Source organism: Saccostrea cucullata, unplaced genomic scaffold (assembly GCF_032062105.1).
Source record: "Saccostrea cucullata isolate Sc308-1 unplaced genomic scaffold, CSIRO_AGI_Scuc_v1 ctg79, whole genome shotgun sequence".
NCBI lineage: Eukaryota > Metazoa > Mollusca > Bivalvia > Ostreida > Ostreidae > Saccostrea > Saccostrea cuccullata.
Genome location: NW_026935853.1, coordinates 125,001 through 149,696, shown reverse-complemented (window position 1 = coordinate 149,696; position 24,696 = coordinate 125,001). Strand labels below are relative to the sequence as shown.

General features: G+C 34.0%; 4 protein-coding genes across 4 annotated transcripts in view; all 4 read left to right on the top strand.

Moving 5' to 3' along the window:
* The first annotated feature begins 1,590 nt into the window (after window positions 1–1,590).
* Window positions 1,591–3,123, top strand: LOC134243940 (complement C1q tumor necrosis factor-related protein 3-like). The gene is made up of 3 exons (XM_062726174.1): window positions 1,591–1,624; window positions 2,312–2,466; window positions 2,729–3,123. The coding sequence occupies exons 1-3, from the start codon at window positions 1,617–1,619 to the stop codon at window positions 3,121–3,123; spliced, it is 558 nt and encodes a 185-aa protein (XP_062582158.1). The 5' UTR covers window positions 1,591–1,616.
* Window positions 3,124–4,554: 1,431 nt separating this feature from the next.
* Window positions 4,555–5,914, top strand: LOC134243939 (complement C1q tumor necrosis factor-related protein 3-like). The gene is made up of 3 exons (XM_062726173.1): window positions 4,555–4,588; window positions 5,284–5,438; window positions 5,520–5,914. Exons 1-3 carry the CDS (start codon window positions 4,581–4,583, stop codon window positions 5,912–5,914), a joined length of 558 nt encoding a protein of 185 aa, XP_062582157.1. The 5' UTR covers window positions 4,555–4,580.
* Window positions 5,915–6,456: 542 nt separating this feature from the next.
* On the top strand, window positions 6,457–10,377 carry LOC134243938 (uncharacterized). The gene is made up of 4 exons (XM_062726172.1): window positions 6,457–6,489; window positions 6,851–7,122; window positions 9,385–9,571; window positions 10,164–10,377. The coding sequence occupies exons 2-4, from the start codon at window positions 6,855–6,857 to the stop codon at window positions 10,375–10,377; spliced, it is 669 nt and encodes a 222-aa protein (XP_062582156.1). The 5' UTR covers window positions 6,457–6,489; window positions 6,851–6,854.
* A 7,884-nt stretch (window positions 10,378–18,261) lies between these two features.
* The window catches only part of LOC134243951 (protein CIP2A homolog L-like), a 29,279-nt gene continuing 22,844 nt past the window's right edge, over window positions 18,262–24,696 (top strand). Inside the window, exons 1-5 of the mRNA XM_062726190.1 lie at window positions 18,262–18,427; window positions 21,277–21,411; window positions 21,749–21,911; window positions 22,010–22,116; window positions 24,159–24,253. Of these exons, the coding sequence (XP_062582174.1) occupies window positions 21,301–21,411; window positions 21,749–21,911; window positions 22,010–22,116; window positions 24,159–24,253 (476 nt within the window). The 5' untranslated portion in view covers window positions 18,262–18,427; window positions 21,277–21,300. The remainder of the gene's footprint in view (window positions 18,428–21,276; window positions 21,412–21,748; window positions 21,912–22,009; window positions 22,117–24,158; window positions 24,254–24,696) is intronic.

Below are 24,696 nucleotides of genomic sequence, written 5' to 3'. Positions count from 1 at the left end.
ACCAAGTTTATACCGTATAAAATGGGTAGCTATCAAATTCATTGCTTATAATTTAATTTTCATTCATTTGATGCAAGAAAAAAAGGTGATTGTTCTAATAAAATGACTTCAATTTGTACAAAATTTGAATGTAACGTCAAGCGGATTGATACGTTTTTGACGTAAGTCATTGTGACGTAGGCAACCCATTTTATACAATATGAAGTAAATTTTTTATCCAATCAAATACAGCGTTACAATCAGAATTAAATTATTTCATATTAGTTTCAATCTAAGGGGATAGTTTCAGGAAACTTGAAACATGCCCTTGTTAGTCTACATGTACTTCAAAATTGTCAATTTTACGGAAAGGGGGGGAGGGCATTTTGTGCAGGTGTTCACAGTTCTCCTATCTATGAACATATTTACATGTATTAATGCTCTTGGAAATGGGATGTGAATATTTTTACATGACACTTTTCCTAGATATGGACTAATTTTACTGTAAATGACATCAAAACAGGTAGAAAGGAACATTTCTTTTCTATATGAACTTAATGAAATGTGCATATGTTCCTTGAAATACGGAAATTTTGCAGATTTGGGGTAATTTTTCATCAGCTTTTTAAAAAAAAATGTTTAAGTGTCCCATAAATATTTTAATGTGTTTAAACTAACTTATGTACCATCTATACAATGCACTGTTTCCTGAATTTCAAATCAGTGTGCAAAGTATTAAAAAATCGCTTTAAAAAAGGGTCTAAAATGGTAATTTTCTCAATTTGGCAAAATGCCAAAATCCCCAAAGCTAAGCGTTGTTAAGCCATTATGTAGAATTACAGTTTTTAAAAAATTATGTTGTTATATTAGAGAGGAATAATGGTAGTTTTGAAACAAAAGTAGATTTTCCCATTCTCTTGTTTCTTTAAAGCTCATTTTTATTCAGTAAAACCTACAAAATCACGTTTTTTGGTCAAATTTTAGGAAGAATTTACAGGGGAAACAATAGGTGCCGTAACCATGGCAACGAGACATTTTTTGAAATAAAAAAATATAAAACCATGAATGATGTGACAATGTGAGTACACACAAAAAGTTTCATAGAAATTGAAAATGTAGCGTGGCCAAGCATTATTGATATTGTTTGATAATTACAGAGAATTGATATTAAGTTGTTGAAATCCTTACAACATCGACTTATCTTTCAGTAGCATGTCTATACGTATTAAATCATACTCTGAGCCTGCTTTTGTGTATCGTATGTATAAGTTGTGAGATATTAACAATATTTGCAAGTGATAAATCCACTTTTATCAGAGTCTTGAAACTTTGTAACAGTTGGTTTACAGAAGAGAAGCAATGTGATAATTTTAAGCATTACTTGTTCATGTATTATTTTAATATCCTTGATTTTTATAAATGTTTAAAACATTAATAGTTGTGGGGTATTCGTGCCATACTGACAAACCTAGTATAAATTTTAAGGTCATGTTTCGGAATAATCAGGATCTATATTTGTACTTATATTTCATTTTAATGACTGTAATCGTGTTTTATTGCTATAAATACTTATAAATACTATTATATCAAAAATCAAACACTGAAGTTCATCTCCACGCGATATCCATACACAGGCAATGCATTTGTAAGTATTGTCCTTACAACTCTTACGTTCTTTTCAAAGATTATTTTATATTTGCCATTCTTTAGAAAGATGCATTCATGTATCATATTTCACATTTTCCCTGTTTTTATGACATGGAGTACATCGCGGATATAACCGGTCAAAAAGGGATGTTTGCTACTCCGTGGCATCCTATCCCACCTATGATGTTCTTAGAGATCAGTGTTTGCTCGGGTCCCATATCTTTTTTCCATTACATTTTGATCGTAATTACTGTTCTTTATACATGCATAATTCAATTAATTATTGATATTTATAATATATTCAGAAGGCAGATGAATGTAGCTGTTAGCAATTTACTAAGATTAAATCAAAATTTCGGTTTATCTTTAAATAGAAATATAGAGAATGCAATTTTTTCCCCTGCATAGATTGTTTGTACCTATTGTAAGGCATTTTATTTTTATACTGAATTTGACTACGGAATGTTCCTCCTTCCTTGGGCTCATAGCGGATACAACCGGTCAACAGGGGATGCTTACTCCTCCTGGGCACCTGATCTCAGCTCTTGTTATCTCAGGGGGTCCGTGTTGTGTTTTATGCTCTCTTCATAGATTTGTATTGTTTATAGATTATAGGAAAGTAATCACTGTTCATTATCTTTTTAGTAAATGAAGAATTTGAAAAATCACATTTTTTATATAAAAGGTTCCAGAATTTGAAATTGGTTGTTACAACCTTCCTGTTAACAAACGTGAATGCTGATGGCATTACAAAAGACTTCATCAAGAAGTTCAATACGTATAATGAAGTATGCAGAGGAATGGGATTTAAGGACGGAACTTGTCAAGCAAGTGAAAAAGGTAGTCGTTGCTTCGAATTAAATACATTTTGTAAATAATTGAACAATAATTGAAATACATTTATATGCTTACTCATTGTGTTCTTTTACATGTACGTGTGCAATACAATTCGTGTTAAAAGACTAAAGGTTAAAAAATCTCACAAACGTAGATGTAGATATAATGAGAAAAGATCCATAAACATATAATTCTTAACTATTGAATATATTCGGCATACAGACATAGATAGGTCTATACTATGATTAGTCATTTTAACATGCAGGTATAATTGCATTCCATGCACGCACGTCAAAGACTCTTACGAACCTGGCATCAAATGCCGTGGTTGTGTTTGGAAAAGTAACGCTGAATGTTGGATCAGCATATGATGGGACGACGGGAAAATTTACAGCGCCTCGGGACGGCATCTACTCATTTACGTGGACCGGTGTGACTTCAGCTGGAAGCTGGTTCAACACAGTGATCGTCCACAACAATAACCTCATTGCCTACAATATCGCTGATGGAAATGCTGGCAGTCGCACCATGTCCGCAGGATCCGCCACTGCAATCATAAAGATGAAAAAGGGTGACAAAGTTTGGATACGACCTAAAGGGGGCCAGGCACGATTTGGCTATGGTGACTGGTGTTCATTTTCTGGTTTTCAACTGTTTTAAAAGTCTATTAAAGCATGTAAAGAGTAAAACAATAAAGTGTTTTCCCTTCCATTATATATCGTTTTTTCCCTCTGTTCGTGTTGTTTTGTAGGTTTGTATTAAAACAATTATTGTCGTAATATACCGGGATAGCTAACATATACCCCCACGGTATCTTCTTCCTCAAAGTATTTTGATCAGTACTTATAATTAGCCAACGTACTCATATTTTTGAAAATGATTACATGGAAATGCCTTAAATATGTGCAAAAATATTTCCATTTTCACCCTGGAGGCAAATCTGGAGTAATACAAAAATTTCCTTGAGTGAACTTCTCTTACAATTTTGCTGTGGCTCATTCATATTTTGAAATGGAAATATGGGAGCGTCCTGATGAGGTACATTCAGAAGCTAGGTTTCGAAAATTTAATTTTCACGCTGGAGCAAAAAAGGGTAAAAAAAAAATGTGTGACGTTTTCTACAAAAGCTTCCCAGCTTCCTTGAAGTGGATTTCTCTATATGTACAGCATCTCTGGTTAGGGCATTGGAAAAATAAATGAATATGCGGATTAATTTAATCGTTTTTTTTTTATTATTATTAATACCGGTGTTTAAAAATATGACTTAAGCTTTCACAACTATAATAGTGCTTCGTCTTTTTTATTCTGAAGTCCATTCTGATGAAGGAAGATAATCAGAGAATATTTTTCGTTAGTAAATTCATAATTCTTTTTAAAAATGTGATTTATCCTTGCATTACCCCTGCTTGGATTAGGAGATCTCAGGCATATGTCAATGATGCAATTTGAAATGATAAAATATGTGCTTGGTTTGAATTAGATTTTCGTTAAACCGTCGCTGCTGTACCAAGTTGACGAAATCAAACTTTGATAAAAGTTGTTTCCAAAATAAAATTTACGTGTCATGTTCAAATAACATGACTGTTCATTGTAGTAAGGTCATAATTCGAATCCAGTATAAAAACAATGGGTCTAAGAATTTGTATGTAAAAGTCAGTCAAATACGACCCAAGGTCATTATAACGACAATAAAATTTACAAAATGCTGCCTTTACACAAATTAAGTTGTTGAAATCCTTGTAACATCGACTTATCTTTCAGTAGCATGTCTAGGTATTAAATCATACTCTGAGCATGCTTTTGTGTATAGTATGTATAAGTTGATTTACAAAAGAGAAGCAATGTGATAATTTTAAGCATTACTAGTTCGTGTATTATTTTAATATATCCTTGATTTTATAAATGTTTAAAACATTAATAGTTGTGGGGTATTCGTGCCATACTGACAAATCTAGTTAAAATTTTAAGGTCATATTTCAGAATAATCCGGATCTATATTTGTACTTATGTTTCATTTTAATGACTGTAAACGTGTTTTATTTTTATAAATACTTATAAATACTATATAAAAAATCAAACACTGAAGTTCATCTCCACGCGATATCTATACACAGGCAATGCATATGTAAGTATTGTCCTTACAACTCTTAAGTTCTTTTCAAAGATTATTTCATAATTTCCATTCTAAAGAAAGATGCATTCATGTATCATATTTCACATTTTCCCTGGTTGTTTTATGACATGGAGTACATGGCGGATATAACCGGTCAAAAAGGGATGCTTGCTATTCCATGGCATCCTATCCCACCTATGATGTTCTTAGAGATCAGTGTTTGCTCGGGTCCCGATATCTATTTTTCCATTACATTTTGATCGTAATTACTGTTCTTTATACATGCATAATTCAATTAATTATTGATATTTATAATATATTCAGAAGGCAGATGAGTGTAGCTGTTAGCAATTTACTAAGATTAAATCAAAATTTCGGTTTATCTTTAAATAGAAATATAGAGAATGCAATTTTTTCCCTGCATAAATTATTTCTACCAGTTGCATGTAAGGCATTTTATTTTTATACTGAATTTGACTACGGAATGTTCCTCCTTCCTTGGGCTCATAGCGGATACAACCGGTCAACAGGGGATGCTTACTCCTCCTGGGCACCTGATCTCAGCTCTTGTTATCTCAGGGGGTCCGTGTTGTGTTTTATGCTCTCTTCATAGATTTGTATTGTTTATAGATTATAGGAAAGTAATCACTGTTCATTATCTTTTTAGTAAATGAAGAATTTGAAAAATCACATTTTTTAAATAAAAGGTTCCAGAATTTGAAATTGGTTGTTACAACCTTCCTGTTAACAAACGTGAATGCTGATGGCATTACAAAAGACTTCATCAAGAAGTTCAATACGTATAATGAAGTATGCAGAGGAATGGGATTTAAGGACGGAACTTGTCAAGCAAGTGAAAAAAGTACTCGTTGTTTCGAATTAAATACATTTTGTAAATACATAGATAGAGGTCTATACTATTAATAGTCATTTCAACATACAGGTATAATTGCTTTCCATGCGCGCACTTCAAAGGGTCTTCATAACCTGGCATCAAATGCCGTGGTTGTGTTTGGAAGAGTAACGCTTAATGTTGGATCAGCATATGATGGGACGACGGGGAAATTTACAGCACCTCGGGACGGCATATACTCGTTTACATGGACCGGTGTGACTGCAGCCGGGAGCTGGTTCAACACAGTGATCGTCCACAACAATAACCTCATTGCCTACAACATCGCTGATGGGAATGCTGGAAGTCGCACAATGTCATCGGGATCCGCCACCGCAATCATAAAGATGAAAAAGGGTGACAAAGTTTGGATACGACCCAAAGGACGCGAGGCACGTGCTGGCTATGCTGACTGGTGTTCATTCTCTGGTTTTCAATTGTTTTAAAATTTATTAAAGAGTGAAACAAGAAATTGGTGTTTTCATTCTATCATTCGATCGTTTCTTTTCTTCCGATCATGTTGTTTTGTAGGTTTATCTTGAAAACAATTGTTGTGCGAGTGTATAAAGTTTATTCTGAATTTATATCAAGATTAGTCCTAATACCCTAGTCGAACACTGTCTTAAGAAAATTGTTGCTAGCGCTCGAGAACGTTAGTCCAAATTCCTTGAATACGCATGCTCGGCTTCACGGGCGGGCATTCTGGGAAAACTGTGAAAACTACTATAGATAGACCGTGCGACAACAATTTTGTTGTATCATTAAATGACTTTGTTTATTTGTGTAGCTTACAGTTTAAAGATAATTGCATTTACCGCCATGTGCGGTAAATGCCAGTTATCGAAGAAGAATAGCCTAAGCGCGATAACTCCCCTGTCCTCAACCAAATTTCCAAAATAGCCCCAAGCCTTAAATGCGCTTGCGCACACATCCTCTTCGCTCGACGATTTTGATCAGACAGCATCAACAGAAAAACCACCTCCAAGTTGCAACCCATTACGTGGATTACTATATTGTACAGGTATCGTTCCACCGGTCATCGGTATGTATTAAACATCTAGTGAAGCATTGGAAGCGAATTGGGCGTTTCCCTTGCCTCAGCACTTAAGATGTCAGCAGATTTTGCTGGATCAATATTCATCATCACCATCCGTTAATGGCGGCATGCCAAACGTTAAACAAAAGGGCTTTAACTCTACATATAATTTGATCATTCATAATTAGTAAACGATGTTAATAACTTACAATCTCAGATTCAAACAAACAAAAAAAAAAAAAAAAAACATTAATAGTAAAAATTTATAAATATATAAGCAATTAATAATGATAATAATAAATTATGTATATGTTAAACACAAGTTACACAGTTGTTTGTTTTATAGAAACATGCTCCGTGCAAAAAGGACTACAAAGTCTCCATATGCCAGGCCCGGCCGAGCTCCAGCTGCCACCAAAAAGGCCAAAGCATCCAGGCCTCCAAGCACCGTGACTCAACCGAACCAGGTCACCACTGCTACAAGCACCGTGACTCAACCGAACCAGGTCACTCCTGACGCCATACCTCCAGCCTTATCAAACCAGCCTACAACTTCCTCAGGAATAGACATCCCTGACCCCTTAGAGTTTGAGGCATCGCCAACAATGCTTTCTACAGGTACTTCAGGCAGCACTAATACATTATCTAATTCAAGTGCAACAACACCAAATTCATTATGTAGCGTTTCAGACGCATTGGGCGTCCATGTCCCAGACAACCTGAGACAAAACATATATGATAATGCATTCATTCACTTGCATAAATTACTTCCTCTCAAACCAAATGACGAGCCCCAGCAACAGCTCGCATTTGTTGCTGGCGAATTAGTGCTAAAGGCTAAGCATAAAGAAATCAAAATAACTTCAACTGAAACATGGACAAATGCTTTCCTCATTTTCAGCAGCATTTACTTGACTAAGTTCCCTGAACACATTCAATCAATCCTTAAATACATTAACATCATACGCACTGCTGCACAGCGATCATCAAACTTAAACTGGCTCAATTATGACATACAGTTTAGACTAAAGCGCTCCAGGAACCATACTCTCGACTGGGGGTGTGTCGACGCAGAATTATGGCTCTTGTATGTGTCTCATGGCCACAACACTCTATCACAGCAAACCCCAAATTATACAACTAAATCGCCAAAATGCTTTGACTTCAATTACAAAGGCACATGCGGAAGACCATACTGCACTTATCAACATGCTTGCATTAAATGCTCCAATAATCACCCACTCATAAACTGCCGCTGGCACAACAGTCAGGCATTTCGCACAGAAAACTTTCGCCCATCCCAAGCCGAACATCCCCGTCAGCCCCCAAGCAGATTTCAGAGTAGAGGGTTCCCCCCAAACCAACCAAGGCCTCTGGGACTTGGCCCCAACCCCAGTCAACGTTAACATCCTAAAATCAATGCTAAAAGACTACCCCTTGCAACATATTGCTCATGAATTAATCAATGGTTTTCAATATGGTTTCAACATTTGTTATTCGGGTATACGGGAATATCAAAAATCTAAAAACATGAAATCTGCACAAACAAATTCACAGCAGCTCCAAGAAAAAATTGATCAAGAGGTTAAATTAGGTAGAGTAGCTGGGCCGTTCAAGAATATCCCCATGTCAAATATCAAGTGTAGCCCAATAGGCATTGTTCCCAAAAAGCAAGGGGGGTGGCGTATGATTTGTAACTTATCTGCACCAGAGGGAAATAGTGTTAATGACTTTATAGACCCAGATCTCTGCACCGTTCATTATACATCATTTGACTCGACAGTAAGAATGATAAAAGAACTAGGCAAGGGAGCTTTGTTGGGGAAAAAAGACATTTCTAGTGCATTCAGACTCCTTCCTATTCGCCCCGAGGATTTTTCCTTGCTTGGTTTTTATTTTAACAACTATTATTTCGATAAATGCCTCCCATTCGGTTGCTCTATAGCATGTGCTACATTTGAAAAATTTGCAACAGCCCTCCATTGGATTATTCAAGATCGAGCCAATATTGACACATTAGTACACTACCTTGATGATTTCCTTTTTGCAGGCCCTGCAAACACCCTTGTGTGCAAAAACCTCATGCAAATATTTGACATAACTTGTGAAACGCTCGGCGTTCCTCTGTCAGAGGAAAAAACTGAAGGTCCTACAACTTGTTTAACATTTCTAGGGTTAGGGATTAATACCATCACCCAAACTATATTTGTCCCTAAAGATAAAGTCGACGCCCTTAAAGCCCAACTTCAAAACGTTGCCTCGCGTCGCAAAATTACTCTTAAAGAAATGCAATCATTAGTTGGATCTTTGGCATTTATTTCTAAGGCAATACCTGCAGGGAGAGCCTTTTGTAGGCGATTTTATGACAGCCTATCACAGGGATACAAACAACACCATTATATCACTATCTCAAGGGCACTTCGCGAAGATGTAGATATATGGCTCGAGTTCCTGTCCGACTTTAATGGCACAACTGTATTCCCAGATATTCACTGGTCAGATAAAGACACTATTCACATATCCTCTGATAGCTCTGGTTCACTTGGGTGTGGGGTCATACTTGGTACACAATGGTCCTACCTACAATGGCCCTCAGAATGGTCACAACACGATTGTAGAGATCTGACTTATCTGGAGCTAGTCCCAGTCGCCCTTGCAATATACATATGGGGCCACAAACTACAAGGCAGAAAAATAATCTTGCATATTGATAACATGGCTATTGTCGAGATAATCAACCAAAAAACATCAAAGTCACCAAGAGTTATGTCCCTCCTCAGGCCTTTTCTTTATAAAATATTAAAATACAATATCCAAGTCCGCTGCGAACATGTACCAGGTCATTCTAATTCTATAGCTGATGCCATATCTCGTTTTCAGTGGCAAAAGTTCAGGAAGCTGGCCCCCCATGCAGACTATTATCCCTGCCAAGTTCCTCTGGAATTCTGGAACCATCGAAATTCGTGCACAGCAATCCACTTGGCAGAATTTTGCAACAAGCCATCGCTGGCAACTTCTGTTTACCCTCCAGGGTTGTCAGCACCATATGGCTCCGTTTCTGCAAACCGTAGGCGCCAAATGCCAGATTGAGGATCGGCGCTTACTCATTGACACTTGCAATAATACTTGATCATTGTCCATTGTTTGATACCATTGATTTATTATGTAATAACCTATCTTAAACAAAATAAAGCCATGACAGATACTGCCATTCTGAATTGCTTATTCTTTCGAGATAATTGCATTTACCGCCATGTGCGGTAAATGCCAGTTATCGAAGAAGAATAGCCTAAGCGCGATAACTCCCCTGTCCTCAACCAAATTTCCAAAATAGCCCCAAGCCTTAAATGCGCTTGCGCACACATCCTCTTCGCTCGACGATTTTGATCACCCACCCGCCCCCACCATTTTATGTAGATTAATATTCCTCATCTAATCCACACAGTTTTTTCCTTTACACCGATCATCCATAAAACTTGCTTACATATACCAGTCATCCATAAAAACTGCTTACATACATACATCACCCTATTCAGTTACGTACGCGGATATGCATACATATAGTATTTTTATCATAGGTATGTTAGGGCATAAATATTGTGCATTCAATTATTATTAGTTTTCTCCTGTGTTTCTGCTGTTATCATTTCCGATTCCAGCGCAACATCGTCCCTCGTCATGGCTTTAGAGATCCTTCCAGGCTGCAATCCATGCCGACGAACTACAGAATTTTGCAACAAGCCATCGCTGGCAACTTCTGTTTACCCTCCAGGGTTGTCAGCACCATATGGCTCCGTTTCTCTGCAAACCGTAGGCGCCAAATGCCAGATTGAGGATCGGCGCTTACTCATTGACACTTGCAATAATACTTGATCATTGTCCATTGTTTGATACCATTGATTTATTATGTAATAACCTATCTTAAACAAAATAAAGCCATGACAGATACTGCCATTCTGAATTGCTTATTCTTTCGAGATAACTACATAATTGTAATGCTTCAACATGTTCGAACTTCCCTTTTTTTTGCTGACGGAAAAGCCCGAGTCATGCATTATCTGATTGTTCTAAACAAAGACAAGGGAGATCTTTTTTTTTACGTCTAAGCACAACCAAAGATAGACTCTAATTTCTGATTGGTCAATTCAGCCAATCTTACAAATTCCAGAAACAAGAATTTACACTAAAAATAACGAAAAAATCCATTATTTATATAAAAAAAATTCTTATGTGCATGGCTTTTAACCTAGTAACAGTTCTTGTCAAAGATGACACAAAGGACCAAACTATACTTCACATCTTCACATTCAGAACTCTCCGGATTTCTTTATACAACATACACTTTGAGTTATTTTCTATATTCCTTTTTACTCCCCTGTATTTTCTTTGCTACATTGCCAAGAAATTCTATTCTTAAACCAGCTCATTATATACAATGCCTCAATCGGCATCTTCACCATATTATAAACTAGTGCTAATTGTAACGGGGACCGTTACAGATGTTCCCCAAACGCTCCCCAACTCCCTTTTGGTGCCATATTCCCTGTAAGCTTCATTAAATAAGACAAACTCTGTGCATTTTTTACTTTAACAATGTTTTCCCAGAAGGATACCAGTTATATTCAAATTTTAGCATTGCACCCGTGCGCATGTGAATGCATGTGCGTTATGACCATATCATCTTGTCTACACTATCTATTTATTTTAATATACTATATATTAAAGCATTCAGTCCAAAAATAATAAAAATCACTGATTCAAGTGTATTTTTAATTTCACTCGTTCCAAATGCACGCACGTGCGTGCACGTGCATGATGACCATAACTTCTTGTAGAAGTCCCTTATGTCTATCTATGTTCTAAATCCTATCCTGTTTGCTTGAAAAACAAGGGAGTTATAGCCATTTCAAGTTTCAGCCAATCAGATTGCAGCACACGTGCATGTGCGTGATTTCATGAATTTTTTTCTATATCATATTGTAGGATATCCTAATGCATGACTATGTTTTAAATTTCAAAGAATTTCGTCAAAAAACAAAGGAGATATAGCCATTTAAAGTTTCAGCCAATCAGATTGCAGCACGCGCGATGCGCATGTTTTCCTGAAAATTCTTAGATGTCTTGCTGTAGATCTTCATAGTGTAGGACTATGTTCAAAATTTCAAAGGATTATGACGAGAAACAAGAAAGATATTGAGACTTTAGTTTCAGCCAATCAGAGCGAAGCGCACGTGCATGCGCGTGAGATCTTGCTATTTTGACCATGCCATCTTGTCTATACTACTAATGTTTCCTTCCATTATGAGTTTCAAAAAATTTCATCAAAAAATAGAAACGTTACGGCAATATCCATTATATTGGTCATTTCACGTGTTGCACGTGCGCGCTCTTGCAAGCATGTGCGCGCAAAATGACCTTCGTTAGGCAAGTCTACATAACATGCCTACTGACCCTAAAAAGGTTTCACCTAAGTCGGATGTGTAGTTTACAAGATCACTCGTGGACAAAATTTTCCCAGGAAGAAGAAAAATAATAATAATAATAATAAGAAACAGAGTAAAAACAATATGTTCCCCAACTTCGTTTGGGGAACATAATAAAGAGTCTCCCCCTCTCCAGTAAAGGTCATAAATGTTCCGTTGCGCCAAAACTCTGATAGGTCAACACAAAAACTTCAACCCCCCCCCCCCCTCGTTTCTTTACCTATGTGTCTATAAAATAAACTTCACAAAACAGTTATAAATTAATTTTATCACGCTCCAGCCTCCATAAACATTAAAAAATTCAGCAAAATAAATCACTTGATCATGGACCTTTCTTTCTGTGATAAAAAAAATTGCTACGGCGTTAGCTCACCTATTTTAAAAAGATAAACTTGTTATAATACCTTTAGCGATCTGTCCGTCTGTCTAACATAATTTCTTCTTCCTCAGCTATTCTTAGCAATACTTAGCTAACGTACTTATCATTATTTGTTTTTTATTTGATTGGTGATGCCTTAAACATGTGCAAAAAGATTTTGAAATTTCCATTTTCACCTTGAGGCAAAACTGAGATAGAAAAAAAAAATCCCTGAATTCCTCTCTCTTACACTCTTAACACTCTTACATTTTTTTTTTATAAAAAAAAATGGGGGTATTATCTACGACGGCGTATTAGTGCCATTTTAACAATGTAGAATTTTTTTTTTTAAATCGTTTGTACGATTTAATAAATCGTTTGAACGATTTAGTAAATCGTTTGTACGATTTAGTAAATCGTTTGTACGATTTAGTAAATCGTTTGTACGATTTAGTAAATCGTTTGTACGATTTAGTAAATCGTTTGTACGATTTAGTAAATCGTTTGTACGATTTAGTAAATCGTTTGTACGATTAAGTAAATCGTTTGTACGATTTAATAAATCGTTTGTACAATTTAGTAAATCGTTTGTATGATTTAATAAATCGTTTGTACAATTTGTTTGTTAAATCGTTTGTACAATTTATTAAATCATTTGTACAATTTATTAAATCGTTTGTATGATTTAATAAATCGTTTGTACGATTTAATAAATCGTTTGTACGATTTAATAAATCGTTTGTACAATTTAGTAAATCGTTTGTACGATTTAATAAATCGTTTGTACAATTTAGTAAAACGTTTGTACAATTTAATAAATTGTTTGTACAATTTGTTTGTTAAATCGTTTGTACAATTTATTAAATCGTTTGTACGATTTAATAAATCGTTTGTACGATTTAATAAATCGTTTGTACAATTTAGTAAATCGTTTGTACAATTTAATAAATCGTACAAACGATTTATTAAATCGTACAAACGATTTATTAAATTGTACAAACGATTTATTAAATCGTACAAACGATTTTAAAAAAAATTCTACATTGTTAAAATGGCACTAATACGCCGTCGTAATTATCAATACTTCAGGTGCCTGTGTTTTAAACATAGCGGCTTGACTTTTGAATTGTTAAATTTATATTATGTTAAATTTATATTAAATAAATAATTTTTTCTTCAAATATACTTTAAGGTATCCATTGTACAAATGGGTAAAATTTTATGCCTGGAAACCCTATGATTTAATGTTCTAAAATCAAAGTATGGGTCATGACAAATTAAAAAATTGGGTCATCAGGGGCAACAACTCATTTAAGGAAGATAACTCTTGATGACAACTAAAATCTAAGGAAAATCACATAAATTGGTATCTAAGAAGTTTATTCCACAATAATGACACAAAAATTACTTTCATATTGTAATCTTTATATAAAATTTAATAATATTAAATAATAAAACATATTGGTCAGAGTGTTATTAAAAAAATTACAAAATGGTCTTTTTGTAAAAATAAACGTTCAAGTTCATAATGTCATTTGCAACATGCTTTTACCATGGAACATTAACATTTTGAAAGAGAAAATATTTATAATTACACATTACACAATATACATTAGAAAAGTCAAAACACTTTTCCCTTCAATTATTTGAACACTTTTTTTTTTTTTTACTTTTTTGCAAGTCAAAAATTATGAATGAATCTCATAACTCAATGTACAAAATTGATTTATATAAATGAAAATGGTTTGAAGTTCTGCAAATGTGAATTTATAATTATGTCTAGAATTTAAAAATGTACACGAAAGAATGAAAAAAAATTTTAAACAGAAATACTGAGGTTAAAAAATTGATAGCGACAGTAAATTGTATCAAAGCAGAGTGATAAACATTCGATACAGAATGACTTAGAAAATAAATTTCAAGATTTTAATAATGACACAATAAATAGTACTTGTGATACTATAAGGACTCTGACAGTAAGCTCATAAGGTATGTGTTATACTAGTAGAGGATCCATAAAACAGACCAACTTGTTTAGATACAATTGATAAATTTATATGGCAGCAAAAAATTCACACAACTTTGGGACAATATTTTGTAGAACTTTAGATGTTCCAGTCACTCTAGGTTTGCCAACACTGGTTTTGGGAGAAAACATAAATTAATCTATTTTCACCATCTCTGTCATAGCTATAGATCAGCTTTATATGAGAAAGTGCCATCGTCTCTGCCAGACTCCTCTTCATGAAACTTTACCAATCAACACACACAAATATCCGTAGTTCTTTGATTTTTCAGCATTGAACACCTGTTGAAAATGAGAAATATATTTGTACTACAGATGATTGTTTCATACAGATTAATAATGTGCATGTGATTCATTCCCTCCAACATGATAACTTATACCCGGGGTAGTCTACTGCATGTAGTCAAATATTTTTCTTACACTGATTCCTGAGCAAATTGACGAATAAACATTTGATTTTAAAGCCACCAAATTTAAAATATATGTATCTACTAAATGATATAATAAAACTGTTCATACCTTCAAAATCCTTTCATGTATTAATTGTAGATTTAAAGTTGACGACATGTTGTTTATCTTCTGAGGGTCTCCCACAATGAACTGTAGATTATAGCTACAAAAAGGATAGATACAATTATATTACATGCAATTATTTAGATGCATGAACATGTAAATCCTATTTATAAATTATAGGCCTTGACCAAAATATCATGGTTTCAGATGAAAATTTAGATGAGGAATTAAGCTCCAATAATGTTTTATACTAGTTGTCAATGCCTAAATTATATTTTATACTAGTTGTCAATGCCTAAATTAGATAACATAAATTCCATAAACAAATATAAATATAAATACTTACCTGTTACAATCTGTGTATTGAGTATTGACACTGAAGTTCTGCATCCCATTGGATTTTCTCAGCTTTTGGGAACATCGATGGCAACTGTAAGCAATTCCCGCACTGTATGTACCACCTAACCCGAGTTTCACTCACATTTAATTGCTCTCTTGCAAGAGAATAATGGTCCGAAGTGACATTTTGAACACAATTTGAGGCAATGAACATCAAACTCGATGACCCTCCTTCGAGTCATATTACGAACTCTTAGTCTCTTACTGGTTAAAATTAGGGTCATACCACCAGAGCATTCCTCACAAACATGCATGGAATCACAAATAAGGTTATTTCACAAGTACGATCTTCTAAATCAACTAGGCGCGCGTCAAATTATGTCTTTTCTTGAACCGTTCCTTCCCTGTCCGACTTTTCATGGGCGCCGCCATCTTGAATTTTATAGTCTCGGAGACATCGTTTTATTTTAAAAGATGTACATTTAAACGTATTTAAACAACAAATTTGTTATCATCTCGTTGTTTTCTTTAAATATCTATCAATTAAAACAAAATTATTCGAATTTTGGCCTTTGATATTGACTCGAACTGAAAAAGCATTTTATTACGTAAACTACCGAGACGGTACTACGAATCACCGGAATGCCCTGTAATCACCGAAATGCCCCAAGAAATCACCGAAATGCCACCGAAAAGCCCCTTATATTGTTAAGAATAAACAAAAAAATAATAAATATTGATGAAATTGACTGTTCTAAAGCGTAGATACCAAGTAAAAATTTCATAATTTTAGCGTAAGTATTTTTATTTGAAGATATGTGCATGTAAGTATCAAAGAAAGATAACTCTCACTAATAAAAGACACTTGCCAAAATAGTTTTTATTTATTTTATTTTTCCCTATTTTTCGTTTAAATATATTCCTAACAATAAGCTATTCTTTTATAAAATTTTTGTTTGTAATATTATTGACGTATTTTCTTGATTTCTAAAAAAGGAGGACACATGTGTAATTTTACTGGAAAGTAACATTTATAATCAAATAGAAAGATTTTACGTTTATAGTATATAAACAAAAATATATGCCATATATGACTTTAATCAAAATTTATTTTTTATTCACTGAAAAATAAGAATATATGATTGGTATAATCAGGGACTTATATATGTCACTTGTTCATTGTTTAATTTAATTTACAAGGATAGAAGGAAATGGTTGATAGTCTATTATAAATATTACATGTATGAATTAAAGTTTTGCTGATCTAATTAGTAAATTAATTATATTATATTATGTTCACACTATTTCTGAGGAAAATAAGTCATTATACACTTTTTTTCATTTCAGCACAGAAAAGAACTGCAATATTGAAAGAAATAAAATCTATAAAAATTATGAATTTATTTCATTTTCGTATATATATAAGATAACAAACTTTTTTCGGAAGTTTCATATTTTACTATAAAGATAAAAAAGAACGAAGACAAAATTAATTTGATTTTATTGTGTTCAATGTTCAATTGGTTTGAAACAATTGGATATCTGAAATAATAATTATGTTTACTGTGTATACACAGTGATTAAATAATTGATCTAGTGACAGGTGTGTAGTATTCTTATGTCATGTTACATCATCAGGTACATGGCAATCAGTGACCGAAATTACGCACGTGCGCTATACAAACACAGGAAAGGGGATCTTTTGCTAATGAACAGTTTACTACATCAATTGAAAATGAAATAGTTAAAGTTGACAATTTACTTTAATTTTTTTTAAGTTGTTGAATGGGTTTAATAGACACATTACATGATTTATCAAGCACTTGCTACTTCCAAAATATTTGCTAATATACAAGTGAAACGATCCGTAATTCACCTGACTGACAATATGTATCTAATCAATTGCAAGTAACAAATTAAGATAAATATTTATTTTAAAAGATAAAAACATTTTCATTGCTTAACAAAGTACAGAGTAAAAAAACTTTTTTTTTTCCTTTTGTTATTGCATTTGTCTTTTGAAAATCTTTCATATCGATCGTAAATTATCACAGGAGTTGGTCTACCGTTATCTTCTCTCTCTCTCTCTCTCTCTCTCTCTCTCTCTCTCATTTTGTTTGGTAAAACATAAACTTTATAGTCCTTAAAATTAGATATATTTAATAAAAGATAAATTTACTCCATAATTAATGACGGGTATTTAGAGTTTACCGCCAGACCTACAAGTATTTCCCCAGACAGGCGTCGGCAGGCGTATAAATGGTCCAACCTGTTCACAAAAAGTCAATTAAAAAGGAAGAAAGAAAAAACAAAGAAAAGGACACAAACATTTAATAAAAAAAAAAACTTAAACAAATCAAAATTCCACAAAACTTCAGCTAGTTAAAAAAACAGTGTTCGTATGATATAAGTATCTGTAATAATAGCATGTGCACTTGACTATAAACATCAAGACTAGGAACCTATACAAAACATATTTTAACATTACATTATTGATTAAAGGTCATGAAACAATAACTGTGACGGGTAACAAATTGTCAATCACTTGTCATCATTTTTTTTCTAAAAAATATCATTATTATTTTATATATATCTATTGGGCTACGTAGATCTCGCTTCCTAGAAAATTATCATCAAATACGAGTTATCGCCCTTTGAAGTACGCGCGCACAAAACCTGAAAATAATTAATTTTACCGTCAGTTATGCTTTAATGATAAAAATAAGAATTAATTTTTATGAAAAACATCATGTAAAAACATATGTGTGGGCATTTCGGTGATTTTGTTGGGCATTTCGGTGATTTGTAAGGGCATTTCGGTGATTACAGGGCATTCCGGTGATTCGTGTTACCCCTACCGAGATCAATCCGAAGTTTACCGAAAATTACAGCCTAATTGTACAATATGGATACCTTAATGTTACTAAAATAAAGATTCTTCACTCTAAGTACTTTATCTTTAGTGTGAGATGGAAAAGGTCGAGGAAATCCGATTTACAGAATCATTCGAGGAGCTCCGAGTGGCGCGAAGTTTAAATTTCAAAATGGCGACTGTGATACGACATGGCAATTTTAATTTGTATTACAATTATTAGTGCTACTAAACTATGATTTACTTTTGATTTTAATTACAATTTTTCTATATATGCTGTGTAGTTTAGCTTCAAGAAAATTTAATGCTTGATAGACGAAAATCTGCGAAATGTAAGTATACGAACATGTCTGTGCAAATGTAAACAAAGCGGGTTTTTATTTATAGCGAGGAAATACCGTGATTAAAAGTAATAATATAACAGATACTTACATTGGTTCCTGATTTGAGCAATAAAAAAGCAGATAACATTATGCAAAAAGTTTATATTATTGAAATAATACTGTTTTCATCTTTCTCTGTCTTGTATATTTCAATGCAAAAATTAACTTTATTCTTAATCAGGTTGGGATTCATCCCCCGATATCGGGATTGTCTCTCAAGTCTTCCTGTACATATACTGGGTCAGAAATTTCGCGCTTCTGCTTATAAAGCATGCATTGCTTTAAATAACAAAAGGAGTGAACATTGTCTCACATACCATAGATATTTATTTGACCATAAACATGATAAAAGGAAATATCCCTCATTTCAGAGACAATCCCGATATCGGGGGATGAATCCCAACCTGTTAATATATGAATGCATTCTGATTTTGATATGAAGTCTACAGAAGTCCATTTGGTCGTCCTTTGGGTCATCATTTAGGTCCATTTGGGTAAATTGATGCGATGCAGATTGATGTATTGTAGCTGCAGAACCGTAGCTCTCCAAAAAAAAACTATATTGACTGACCGGAGACTACAGTGCCACCCATTGAAAAAATGTATATTCATTGCGCACTAAAAAGTGTGCTCAGTTCTTGATCAATTCTTTCAGTTTTTTACCTCATTTGCAAAAAGCTAAATTTAAAAACATTCTTTACTCCTCTATCAAGTACTCTCACGTAGTCAAAACATCTGCACAAAGGGCATTGGACCAATTATCTTGCAAACCAAAATGACAGTATAAATGGCGAAATTTTCAATGATCTCAATTTCAGGGCCAGGAGGACTATTAACAACCATTTTAAGGAATGTTTCATAACTTTTATTGTGGAAATAGTGAAAGAATATGTCAGAAACACACGGTTAGTAGAGCTGATTTCAATAGACCTAACGGATTACGCTGTTTATGATGTGCTAACGCTTTGATTGTCAAGAGGTTTAAATACTACATCACATTGTCACCACATCAAACTCAAAGGAAGTAGCCCAGATCGCTTCTCTCCCATGCTAAAATCAGTTAGCTGCAACATACATTTTGAGATTACAGTTTTAAAAACTGGGGAAACAGCGCACTTTTTTGTGCTCGATAAATATACAGTTTTTAGCTCACCTCAACGAAGTTGGGGGGAGCTTATGTGATACCCTCGGCGTCGGCGTCGGCGTCGGTGTCGGTGTCGGCGTCGGCGTCCCGGGTTAAGGTTAAGTTTTTTGGAGCAGTTTTCTTTTTAAGTACTTCTATGTCCTATATTGATTAGACATGCATGGAAGATGTTGCTAGTGTGTTTCATTGTACCAGTCAAAGTTTCAGATGCTGCAATTTCAGCAATGGAATGACCAGGTTAATGTTTTTGGTGCAGGTTAACATTTTTGGTGCAGTTTTTGGTGTAGGTCTCATTTCCGAGTAACTATAAGCCCTATGTTGACCAAACTTACATGGATGATACATCTTAGGATGCATACTACCAGCCTTGCTTCGGATGCTGAATCTGACCTACATTTTCCGGTTGAGTGAACAGGTTAAAGTTTTTGGTGATGGTTTCATTTTGAAGATACTTTGAGCCCTATAATGACCAAACTTGCATGGATGGTACATCTTAGGATGTATTCTACTAAACTTGCTTCGGATGCTGAATCTGACCTACATTTTCCGGTTGAGTGAACAGGTTAAAGTTTTTGGTGCAGGTTTCATTTCCAAGTTACTATGAGACATATAATGACCAAACTTACATGGATGATACATCTTAGGATGCATACTACCAGCCTTGCTTCTGATGCTGAATCTGACCTACATTTTCCAGTTGAGTGAACAGGTTAAAATTTTGGGTGCAGGTTTCATTTCCAAGGTACAGTACTATGAACCCTATAACGACTAAATTGCATGGATGGTACATCTTAGGATGCATACTACCAGACTTGCTTCGGATGCTGAATCTGACCTACATTTTCTGGACGAGTAAACAGGTTAAAGTTTATGGTGCAGGATTCATTTCCAAGTAACTTTGAGCCCTATAATGACCAAACTTGCATGGATGGTACATCTAAGGGTGCATTCTACTAGGCTGGCTTCGGATGCTGAATCTGACCTACATTATCTGGATTAGTGGAAAGGTTAATTTTTTTATACAGGTTTCATTTGCAAGTAACTTTAAGCCCTATGTTGACCAAACTTGCATGGATGATACATCTTAGGATGCACACTAATGGACTTGCTTCAGATGCTGAATTCGACATACATTTTCCAGATAATAGACCTCGTAAAAGTTATGGGTGCAAGTCTATCACCAAGAAACTATAAGGCTTATATAAACCAGTTGCACAAATGATGCATCAAGGGATGAAAACTCTCAATCTTGCTTCAGATGCTGGATTTTAATTACATTTTCATGATGAAGAACTAGTTTTTAGTTTTTATATAGGTCTATTCCAAAGTATCAAATTTGCATAAATTTTGCATTTTTGGATGTACACTTTTTGTTGGTTAATTGTGTGACTTAATTTGCCTTACTTAAAGACAACACACGTTGAGGTGAGCTCTGTAATCTCTGATTACCTATGTTTTCAATTGGTGGCACTGTAGCTCTCCGGTCTGTCAATATATTTTTTTCGGAGAGCTACAGTTCTGCAGCTTAGATTGATGGTACGGAGGGTTGGGTGGGATACATGTTGTTTATTGAATAAAATGTTTTAGAAAACGTTTAGTATCTGAGTAAGAATGAAAAAGATCATTCAGTAAGTTAATTTCTTTTTATTTGTAGAACCATTGACCACAGACATCCAGAATGGAGAACATGGAGAAGACCTCAATAATTAAAAATGTCATTATGACAGCCAATCAGTATATCTTCAACAAGAACAACTCCAACATGATTTTGTTTCAACACCAACTGGATGTATGATATTTTTCTTTAATTTCAATTTCAGCCTGGAATGCCAGATAAAAAGATTATCAAAACTTATAAATACATTACATGCATGCACATTTTAAAAAAATTTTATAAGACATTTGAATTTTCATTGATCACGTTGATCCAAGGAAAGACATTCCTACAGAATTGCAGATGCAGTTATAATATTTTTCCTCAAAAATTAACAGAATTTTCCTTCATGAAAACATGCTGCCAAATGCACTCATTAAAATGCTGTGAAGTGACTTTTTTTGGTCCCAGTTTGTTTCTTATGAATGGTATTATTATGTTTAATGTAAATAATTATGTTTGTTTTTAACAGGTCCTCTTAGGCATAACATCTCGTGGATCAGACTTGAAGTTTTTCCATCCTCGGAATCTCTTACCCACAGAATGCTTGACTGTGATCATAGACATCTTGAGTGAAACCAATGACATGAAGCCATCACTTGTCATTAAGTGCCTTCAGCTTCTAAGAAACCTAGGTATTTACAGGTGTTATTGAAGTATTTCAAGATCCTTTACTTCCATACAAACCTACTACATGTACAAGTCTGTACGTTTCTTCAATTCTTTTATTTAGCTTCAGAAAAGGAAATTCGAGAATCCTTCCACGAGTCATTTAATCTGACACCCGTCTTGGTGGAGATAGTCAAGCATAATTCTGGAGTCAATCCATTGTGCATGGAGGTAGGTGCCTGTGTCATCATTTTCAGTACTAAAATATTTGTTTAATTACAGTAGATTATCTTCGCCTAATTCTAGTACATATCTGAGAATATCTTTTTCAAAACATTATAAAGTATTCATGTCCTGTCAGCTATAGGTGTATATGTAACAATACAGGGCCAAAATAAAATTATAGTTTGTTTGGAATTGCCGCCCGCCTCATTGAAATACCCCCCCGCTCAAAAAATTTTATTGGCAAAATATTGGAAATATTTTTTTTACCGTCTTATGTCCGACATCGCTTTTTACAAGTTAGTTCGTTCTTCGAAATAGCTTTTTAAAGTCGGATTTGAGCTCACATAAATTTAACAACACCGGTCAATAAAACGCTTTCTTCATAGTATTTATGATATAGGGAATATAGGTGGCGATTTGACAAAATGAAAGCCGCCAAAATGTCAGACCATGTTGGATCAGTGTATGTGAAAACATTCAAGCGTTGAATACCAGAACATTTATGCATCTTCATAAAAATAAATGGTGAATAAAAAATTAAATGGAATGATACTCCGAGACCTGGAAAGAGCTATTGTAATAGATTGCCCTTTGAACTTGATAGGATAAGTCCGTCATGTTGAAATTGAAAAAGATCGTTCAGTTCCCAATTAAAAAATTACATGGGTCAGAAATGTTTATTCCCAAATACAAAAGGAAAAATGTTGTCTGTCAGTATGACAAGTCTTTGAAACCTAATGTTAAAAGTGATTCATGGGGAACACTCTAGAACATACCAAGCACCCCCTCCCGTTTTTCAACAAAATATCCCAACTATTCTTAAGAAATTTTGTGTGGTTCGCACTCTTTGTAAGGGTTGTCTTAATGAAGGGCTAAATTTCAAAGAGAAATGCTATGAAACACACTAATGAAACTGTTTTAATAAGATTTGTAAAGAAATTGTTTTTAAAAGAATTTTAAAATAAAGAAAAAAGTTTGACGCTGAAATTTGACTTTTAATAGATAAGCAAATCTAACATCGAAGAAAGATTGATACTTGAGTACCGTTCTGTGTATATTTTAGACAAAAATGATATTAATCAAATAAAATAAAGAGGAAACTAACGAAAATCACCACTGTTCATTGCGATTTTTAATTTCTGTTAATTAGCTTCAATTTGTAAAAAAAAAAAAAAAAAATAAATTCCCTCCCTCCCTCATGGGTCTTAAAACCCCCAGGCGGCAATTCCAAACAAACATTTTTTTAAGGATGGCCCAGCGATTCATCAATTGTACTGATGGTTGGGTCTCATGATACGCAAATAGTATTGACATATATGTATCATGGTACAGTACAAGTTAATTTTCATTGTCTTACTTGAAACTTGAACATGCAAACTGGGAAATTTTAATGTAACAAATGATTGAAAACAAGATAGCAACCAAAAAAACAATGATAAGGTAAAAGTCCCCCTATAAATAAATTTGGTTAGGGGTTTCAAGATATTCTTCTTATATTTTCTATAACTGTGGAGGTAATTCAGGTTACAATGTTGCAAGCAAGAACGTGTTAAGATATCAGTTAATTTAATTGTTGACAGCTGTAACATGATACATGTTCTATCGCATGACCATATTGTGAAATTTATCATATCTTTAGGTAGCTTGCAATACTCAGGCCTACTGTTAGCAAGGTTTGAAATCCACTATATATACAACCTGCAAAATGCTAAAAAGAATTCTCAAATTTTGACTTGTAAAATTTGTTGACTTGTAAAAACTTGCAAGTTGATTTGATTTGATATACAGGGTTTGATATGAAAATTGTGAGAAGTCTTTTGAAATTGCAAGTTCACTTTTTTGTTACTCTCAATTATATGTATTTTCGAATTGTAATTTTAAGGAGTTTCTACCCCTGTACAGTCACGGTTTTGTAACACTTACTTATGATTCAACACAATATCAGTATTAACATTGTCACAGGTAATGAAATTCCACTTTTAAACGGCCACATTAACATAAACAGCATAATGAACATGATGAAATCAATAATTTTTTATCTCTTTCAGTCCCTTCATTTGTTACAAAGAATAACATATGGACATAAAATGGTACTCCAGGAGACCTATGTTCAAGACCTGCTAGAATTTATCATTTCACACATGTAAGGTTTGCCTCAACATGCTAGAATTTTTTCGTTCCATAATCCATACGTGTGAACATTGCCAAGACGTAGTAAATGAAATATATCACACATGTAAACTTTGTCTTGTCATGCTGTATTTTCTGATCTGACACTCTACAAATGTAAACATTGCCAAGGTTTCAATTAGATCCTGTAAACCCAAAAAAAAAAATAAAAAATAAAAGTTGTCTTGGTTTTAAACAATGACATATTTTCAAATGCTTTTATACATTTAGAAAGTTTATTCATAATATTTATTAAGCATGTTAAATAAATAGAAAATCCTACATACAGTTTTGTGTGCATAAATTTATCTCAGACATTTGATCTCAAACACCATGAATATCTCAGAGTGATTTAGAAGGCTCGGCTACCGTCTCAGTATGTAATATTCAAACCTTCAGTATATCAAAGCATTAAAA

Coding starts and splice junctions, on each gene's coding strand:
- LOC134243940 (XM_062726174.1), top strand. Junction 2,467..2,728: donor TTGTCAAGCAAGTGAAAAAG/GTAGTCGTTGCT, acceptor TTTAACATGCAG/GTATAATTGCATTCCATGCA.
- LOC134243939 (XM_062726173.1), top strand. Junction 5,439..5,519: donor TTGTCAAGCAAGTGAAAAAA/GTACTCGTTGTT, acceptor TTCAACATACAG/GTATAATTGCTTTCCATGCG.
- LOC134243938 (XM_062726172.1), top strand. CDS start 6,855: ATGCTCCGTGCAAAAAGGACTACAAAGTCTCCATATGCCAGGCCCGGC. Junction 7,123..9,384: donor GCCAACAATGCTTTCTACAG/GTACTTCAGGCA, acceptor TCTCGTTTTCAG/TGGCAAAAGTTCAGGAAGCT. Junction 9,572..10,163: donor TGGCTCCGTTTCTGCAAACC/GTAGGCGCCAAA, acceptor TTCCGATTCCAG/CGCAACATCGTCCCTCGTCA.